Source organism: Neopelma chrysocephalum, unplaced genomic scaffold (assembly GCF_003984885.1).
Source record: "Neopelma chrysocephalum unplaced genomic scaffold, ASM398488v2 Primary Assembly neopelma1_24, whole genome shotgun sequence".
Lineage (NCBI taxonomy): Eukaryota > Metazoa > Chordata > Aves > Passeriformes > Pipridae > Neopelma > Neopelma chrysocephalum.
Genome location: NW_020897693.1, coordinates 1,249,184 through 1,257,756, shown reverse-complemented (window position 1 = coordinate 1,257,756; position 8,573 = coordinate 1,249,184). Strand labels below are relative to the sequence as shown.

The following is an 8,573-nucleotide window of genomic DNA, read 5'->3' as shown; positions in this document are numbered from 1 at the left end:
AGTCTATTAATCTATTGTTTTAAAAATGTTTTTGTGCTAGTTACCAGGATATGAATGATCTGACTACAGTAATATTCTCAAAACAGAATGCTGCCTGCTAAACTTAAAATTACAAAACTTTATAAAGGTTCAGTATAGAATTTATTATTAAGAATGGTTTCCCTAAAAAATATGATTTTGTTGACAGTTTTTCCTTTGGAGTAAGAATCTAACACTAGTTAACTTACTGACATTTCTGACATATCTAAATGGTTCTTTAATATTAAAGCAGATTTAGTCAAGCTCTTTGAACCAGACTGTTCAGGCACTTCTTGTGTTATGGAACATTTACAGATTTTCCCATGTGTGCTTGTATTGCAACATAAATTCACTGATTGCTATTTGGCAAGTTACTAAGTGGTTAAAGGCCATGACCTTTTGGATGGTGTGGTGGACCAGACTGAAGTGTGTGGTTAATTAATATGGAAATGATAAATGCATAAGTATACCCAGAGAATTGTTTGATGCTGTTTAAATGGCAATATTAGAATACCAAAAAGGGAGAGAAAAACACATGTTGCTTATATTAGAAACCTCTGTTAGGACTCAATCAGTGACAATGTTGTCAGAAGTGAATGAAATTAGCCTGTGGTACAAACCACTAAGTGATTTCCTTCCTTAGAAAGGTTACTCTTGGAGTCACAAAGTTTGCCAACGTGATCCTGTCTTTAGTCAGCCCTCTTCTGTGTTTCTGCTCCTTTCTGAGTTACTGATTTCTTACTGTAACAGCCCATGTCCTCAGCTCTTCAGGGACATCACTCTGCACTCCCACTCCTGTCACTCCAGGCACTTTTTAGACTTTGTAGCATGCCCTCACTAGGCATTCCCCCTGGGAAAGTCTCAGTCAGCAGCTAGTAAAGCTTGCTACTAACAAGGTATCTCCCTTTATTTTCATCTCACAGCTGATTAGCTGTGCAGGATTACTAGGCTTCTAGGTTGAGTGCTACGTGGGATGTCTTATTTGCTATTGATTGGGCTTTTTCAATGAGAATTCTCAACCTTTGGTTTCTCGCTTTCAGTCATTAACAGGCTGTTGCAATCAGTCTTTCACCTGTCCCGGTCTTAATGGAGCTTTTTTCAAGTCTGTAGGCTACATATAAATACTTAAAGGATGATTCTGCTGGAAAAATGTCTTGAAAGGAGAGACGTGTGGGCCTGTTTTGACAGGGGAAGAGGCTTTGGCTTGCTTATTAACAAAGAAATAGAGACATGCAAACCAGTACTTTTGAAAGACATTAAAATCAATTTTGAAGTTCATACACCTCCTCTTCTGAAGTATATTTTATAACGGCTTATGGGACAGAGAGGCATAATTAGCACTACATTCGTTGCCAGGGACAAAATGCCAACAGATGTGTGCTTTGTTAATCTTCAATCTCTCTTGTTACCAATCTCTCTTGGTACCTGTATGGAATGCCGAAAAACAGGAGTCTGCCCAGGCCCTAAAGGTGTTACCATTATTAAGGATAATACCAACTTCAGAACTACAGGCCTGTTCTCATTCTTTTACCACGTGCCTGTGATATCAAATAATCCTAAGAAGAGAAAAGAACTAAATTAAATTCTTTCTTAGTAGCATGAAATATTGCTTTATGCCATATGTTACATGTCAGCAGCCCTTTATTACTGTGGTATGTGCAAGCAGGATAGATCTTCCAAATGAGGAAAGAATGGGCTTATCCCTACAGAGACAGAGAGATTCTTGTTTAATTAGAAGTCAGGCACATGTAGAACCCTTGCTGATGGATATGCAATTTCAGTTGGTGTGAAAAAAAAAAGACAAGGAAAGAGGAGACAAGAGTGTTGCCTTTCTAGGTGCAGTTTGTGTAATCATACCACATACATCTGTGCTCTTTTTCATTTGTTTCTGGGCTCTGCCAGGGGATCTCTGGGAATATTCCGAAGCTACATGTCACATGTTGACAGGAGGACTGCTAATTTTGCCAGTGTGCCATTCTAAATAGTGATTTTGGTAGTTTAACACACTATTACTTGATAGAAGCACTCCTGTAGCTTCTTAATATTAAGTATATATGAGATTCATGTTTGATATGTCAAATAATCTTTCTGTAATGACAACTGTGGACATGGGATGAAACAAGAGGAATTTTCGGTATCCAAACCCCCAAATTGTGTTCAAGTGCTATAAAGTAATGGCCATGCTAACAGCTTTGTCTCTCTGGCCTCATTTATTTTATCAAAACACAACAACTATGGAGAAAAACTGAGCCAAAACATTTCCAAAGTGTTTGTTGGTTTTCTCAATAATGAACTGAACTTTAATATATTAAATACAAAATAGTAATAAATTACAATTGCACAATTTCTTACAGAGTTTTTATTAAGATCAAAACTTATTTGTTCAGACTAGATTTATATAAATAAATCACAGTACATTTTTACTTGTGTTTAGAAGATTGTAATACGTATTACAAAATTAAGATTTTTTTTTGTCCCTCAAACCATCACTGCGAAAGGAATCATGCATTATTTCTACGAAACGAACAAAATGCCCACCTAATTGAGAGAGCCCTGATACAGGTATGGCTCTACTCTCCAAAATTAGACATGAAACATAGAGATACCAGGACTATTTATTGAACAGGAAATAATAAAGTATAGTACAATGTTCATGTGTTATTAAAACCAAAAGTACACCAAAAACAACACACCTCTCTTCACGCACCTTTGCAATGGGTATTAAAAATGACAGCTGGCCAGCATGCAACTGAGTCAAACATTCCAGTTTTACAATGTCTACGTCTGAGCAAAAGAAGGAGGAACTAAAAACCCCAGACAAAACAAAGGAACAAATGAACAGCCCAGATGCTTACAAGTCCTCAGGTCATCTTCCCCTCTGTGCCACGTGTGCTGCCTTCGGCGCGCAGGCGAAACCTTTCCTGGGTGGTGTCCTCCACTGCCGTCTGGATTAGTGCACCTTATGGACCTTCAAGGAGATGGAGGTCCTCTCAGAGAACTGGAGGACCCTGGAGAACTTCCAGCTGTAGTTCCTTGCCCAACCCACTCCATTAGAAATTAAGCTCTAAACATGACTCTTGAAACTACTCAGCCTTGAACGTGCAGTGCCACGAAAATACAACTCACACCTCGCACAACTGGGTTCACCTACTGCAAGGTTGACACTTCAGGACAGAATTATGGCTGCAAGAGAGGCTTGCCACTAAACTGCAGCAAGATCCAAGGTGATGCTGTTGCAAAGTCTGTCCTGCTGCTGTTTTTCCCAGCACAGGGGGCTTCTATTAAGTTCTACAGTATTGTGGATTACTTTCTCTACATGTTTTTTTTTCTTCTAGGTAAGAAAGCCATTGTTTTCTCGCTTAATACTGAGATGTAATCACATTACAATGCACTGTTCTAAAATGAAAAAAGCATTTAATTGATGACGCTTCAGATGGAGTCACCTGATCTAATTTTTTTTACTTCCGTTCAAACAAAATGCATCAACAGTAATTTCAGATCGATTTCTACCTGGGTAGACCAGACTTTTCAACTAAATTTCCCAGTCCCTGTTTATCATTTGCTACTTTTAAACTGAAAGGGAGTTTGCAGCAACTTTTTTTTTGATTGCAGATATTTTCCCACAGTGCTTGAATGTTGCCAGGTGATAAGCATGTAAACATATCTCTTTATGTTGCTGACTTTGGGTGCTCATGATAATACAGCTACCTATCATGTTTGCTTGTTTAAAAACACACAAAGGAAACCAAGTCAAACCAAAGAACAAAAACAACCAAAAACCCCCTAACAACCACCCTCTCAAGCCAAGAAGGGTGGACTAAAATAACCTCTTCTTTTTCATTCTTTTGCATTGCCCTTTGCTGTTTCATTCCGGACTGAACCAGGAGTTTTCCATACCAGTAGTAAAACTGGACTTCTAAGAAACAAGTTTCTCACACGTACTGCTTTGGTGTTTTGTGGATCTGCTGGCATAGAAAGCTGAGGTGTGCAATGGCCGGTAAGAACAGTTTGAGCCCTGGCTCTTTTATACTACATGTTGGCTTTCTGTTCTGGTACTCCCCACTTCCCCAGATCGAGATGCGTGTCTTTTTATCCACTGCCAGGATTACTGACAGGGAAAAGTGAAACTAAAGAGAGCAGGAATGCTTTTAATGTCTTGTGATTTCAGTGGAAACAGACAAAGAAATATTTCAGCACTGAGCTGCAGAAGAGTTGTGCTGGGAGAGTTTTTTCATGGGAATATCACACAACTGTCCATTGTACTTGGCCTCAGTGTCAGTAACTTGGAAGGCTTTTCCATTGCCACTCACTGCTTTTTCATAAAACAACATCTGACATGGTGGCTTGTTATGGAAAACTAGAAGTTAAAAACTAAAATTTAATAGCACGTTGTTAAAATGAGTGAAATGGGATTAAAATCCTACTGAGATGCACTTCTAAGGGATTTCCTCTTCTGTTTCAGGGTTAAGATACATTTCATACAGCCTAATTACGCATTCACAGCAAAAAGAAAACAAATGAGGGTTTTAGCTTTGAAATCATTCTTGTGAGTCTACTACTAATTTACCTCTGAGAATCAGAGTTCAGAAAAGAAAGACTGAACAGTATTGGGACTGTTTGCTCTGAGTTTCCAGCGTAACTATCCTCTATTTTTTCCAATGGGTGTTTTATTATTGTAATACAGTCCAAAGACAGCAGCAGTCTACTGGCAGACCAGAACCATAACATGAAAATATTTCAGGTCTAGGGAATATCACTGGTTAAGTGGAGTATAAGGGTGAAGAGTGAAGTATCCAACTATAGAAAATAGCTATCATTCCAAAGATGCACTACTATGATAAGGCAGATATTTGTAAAAAGCACATAGTAATGCCACAGCCTGAGTAACACTTTACAAGTTATGACACAGCAAAAATTAGGAGAATATAATAAATTTAGGAGGTTTTCCTCATCCCTAAGCCTTTGAGGTATGCTGGATTCCACTTAAAATGCTCACTGTCACAGAGATTTCTTTCTTGTTTTTCAAAATAATTCTTTTGATGCCAGACCCTTGAGCATTAAATAAACCGAGTATGGTAATAAAGTAAAAGAACCCCAACCCACTGGCAACTATAATGATACTACTTTTCAGTTGATGCCCCTTTGAATTGCTAGGGACAAATCCCAGAAAGGCTCCTGCACAGCTGCGTAGGTGTTTTCACAGAACTCTCTTTTGCTAATGTTGCAGTGGCAAAGCGTGTCGCTGCTGGCTCTGTATTCCAGGCAGGGATGCGTGTATAAAGATTTGTCCAGGAAATCAAAGAACACCCCAAAGCAAGAGCTCCTCCTCCTTTGCTCATGCCCATCTCCCCACAATGACTCCTGGGACATGAGCCTGGGTAAAGAGTGTAGGATTTTGCCTGAGGTGATGATCCTGCAGGAGCAGATATGCACAATGGATCGCACCACTGGCCTGCTGATACAAAGCTTCAGCTGAAAGCGCAGTGAAATAATTTTGCTGTGGCAGCTTCATGTCTGTATTTTTTTTTTAAATGCCCAATTGTTACTCATCTGAAACTGTGCTTGGGCAGGTTTTGAAGTGTTTAGTTTGCCAGAAGCACCCTTGCCCACGGTATTCTCCACAGCATGGCATAAGATTTTTGAAAACCACTGTACTTACAGGGCTTTTGCTTTATAGCTGCAGCACACACAACAGATCCAAGATTTCCTGCAAGTGCCAAGCTGTGCTTTACCCACTAGCAATCCTGATTTTCTGAAAGATCCTCATTGATAGGTTATAAAAGTAGTTTTTCAGATTTGGGGTAAGAGTTTTAAATATTTCTTCAATTTATGCATGCATATCTGTGTCAGCAAAGCTGCAAATCCAAAACACTTGGTGACCATTCAACACATACAAGACATGAAGCAAAGTGTGTGCACATAAACTTATCTGAATTATATTTAAAGACCAGGGCTCCCTACCTGTAAGTAAATAACAGACAACTATATTGTATAAAATACCCATACTTTGTATTTGCATTTTTAAACAAAAAATCTCACGTAAAAACTTGAATCAAATTCTCTCTAGAAAAATTTGGAGGAAGAGAGAACTCTACGCATGGCTAAATAAGTGGCAAAAAATTATCTCATGGTCTCTTGTTTTGGGGCATAGATTTTATTGCGTGAAAGAGTCCAGCGCTTTGATTTATTTTCTTTTAATGGTCAGAATTTTTCAGAATTTACAATATACCATCATGTAAAATAGCCCTGCTAATTCTACCACAAATAGTTAAAGGAAGTCTTCACAGGCACTATATATTTGGAACAGCATTTTAAAATGACATAGGGTGTGTTTGTGCCCAGGCACACATGTGTGTGCTTGTTTGTATGATCAAGCATTGCCGCCTGTGACATGCTTCCAACATTTTGCAGTGTTGTGGACACAACTGAGAAACATTGACTGGAATATCATCTACAAAGGTTGAGGATTAACAACCTCCATGTTATACAGATGGTTATCTTCTTTCTGAAAGAACATACTGTCATTACAAATACCATATGCATCTTGTTCGCACCCAACAGAACTTTTTTTACAGTTTTTCAGATTTGAAGGGTTTCTTCAAGCAACCATATTAGTTTGTTTTCATGTAGGTGAGAGGAGGCACCAACTGAGACTGAGGACGCAACTTGCCATCAACAAATAAATGCCTGATGACAACCATTCTTGAAAAAAAATATTTAGAAAGCTATCCATTCACAATACTGCACCTTTTTTGCAAATACAAGGACTACGTTTGTTGCTGCTTCCCATATTTGTTGGTTTTCATTGCTATCATCTTGCTTGTAAAACCTGGGTTATTCTAATGAACAGAAATGATGACTTGAATTTGGGTAATGCTTACGACCATACAAATAATCTATCAGTAGCAATAGTGTCAGCTGGAGAATCAATGCTACAAGTGGATAACATTACGCTACTTGAAACCAATAGCTCTTCACACAGTAGAAGACTGAGGGTCCTATTCAGCAAATATTCAGGGTCCTATGGCTGTGGCCACAGAGGTTCCAGAAGCTCTCGCTGAGTCTAATCCTGATTCAGGAACCAAAATGATATGCTGTGTATATATTTCTCTGCACAGCCTGGATGCGCTGGACACCCTCCCCCACTTGATTCCTGGGAAGGAAAAAAATATGTCTCTGTTTAGCTCAGTGACATGAAAAGCAATCCACAGTAATGAAATCTAAAGAAGTTAGCCAGGCATGTATGAAAAGAACAGGATGCCTGTAAAAAGGGAAGAGCTGTCAAAACCTAATTGTGGGCTCTGGCTGCAATGAAATTTATCAAAGAGGGAAGACAGGTTGGATATAAGGATGTACACAACTTTTGATAAGAGACACTTCTCCTATTCTGGGCAGGAACTACTGCGTAACTACTCCTCGTGTGCTCTTTCAAGCCACTCCTATCAATGCTTGGCTACAGCTGGAAGCTTGGTGAGGTGTTTTCCAAACCCAGCTTCCAAATGCCCAGGTCAGCATCTCAGGCATGGCACTTCAGCTAATATCTAGCTTGTCACTGAGAGCACAAACACACAGGCAGAGCTTCCCCACTTTGCTCCATCTTCTTTCCCAGACAGTTGCACGTTGGCAGCCCCCGTGCTGTGCAAAGGGACGGTGCCTTCCCACTGCGACTCTGCTGAAACTGTGCCGCCGTGGTCCCCAGGCACCACTAAATGCAATTGCTTATGGACACAGGGCGAGACTGTGGCATTCTTCCCAGTTTGTAGCATCTTCCTACTGCCTGAAAATTATTTATGGAACTACCTGGGGTCAGCGCTCACAACCAGGCAGGTAAATCTTCAGTTGCACCTCTGGTAACGCGGTCTCACTCTGATGCATAAAGTACACTCAGAGAGGCTGCCTCCGTGTATGAGGTGCTTATAGCATCATTCTTGGCTTGATATGGATACTATGGTCTTTCCTGTCCTTCAGCATTGGGGATAACACTGTGGCTGTTCATAAACATGATAGTTTCTTTCGACTGGGATTACTGCCTGACTTTAGGCAGTGAGAACAACAATGGAAGCAAGTCATGGTAACTCTTAGGAAGCAATTTAGTTAGATCTCTGATGAATTTTTGTGTCTCATGAATCAGGATTAGTGTTCCCTGTATTGGGGAGAGGATTAGACAGAGGGATTAAAAGGACATCTTTACCCCACTGGACTCTGTGGAATAGCCCCTGAGGATATGGCTAAGAAAGAGTTCAACAGGAATGCCAAATTTCTGCTGAATAGGTTAAAAGGGTGAGGAAGCCTCTTCGGCAGCCATCCAAGCGCAGAAGACCTGCATAACATTCCTGCTGAATAGGGCCCTAAAGACAAAAAACAAAACAAAACAAAACAAAAAAAACCATAGGAACCTTGAAAAGCTTTTCTGATTGTGTCGCTTCTTATCAGCGCCTCAGATCTCCAGAGACACTTAAACATATTTTTTTCAGTGCAGTTAGGCATCCTTTGAGATGTGCTAGTGCCATGGATGATATATTGTTACAAGAAAAGAAGTAAATTAGGTTGTTATA

General features: G+C 39.7%; 1 protein-coding gene across 3 annotated transcripts in view; it reads right to left on the bottom strand.

Annotated features, from left to right (window-relative positions):
• Window positions 1-5,537: 5,537 nt before the first annotated feature.
• SYT9 (synaptotagmin 9) overlaps window positions 5,538-8,573 on the bottom strand; it is a 67,474-nt gene continuing 64,438 nt past the window's right edge. The window contains exons 7-8 of one of the 3 annotated variants that reach the window (XM_027699383.1): window positions 8,210-8,366; window positions 7,060-7,171 (exon numbers count right to left, since the gene is read on the bottom strand). In XM_027699383.1, coding sequence (XP_027555184.1) covers window positions 8,259-8,366 — 108 coding nt within the window. In that variant the 3' untranslated portion in view covers window positions 7,060-7,171; window positions 8,210-8,258. Of the gene's footprint in view, window positions 8,367-8,573 lie in introns of all 3 variants that reach the window. The other 2 variants (XM_027699391.1, XM_027699374.1) reach the window with 2 other exon arrangements.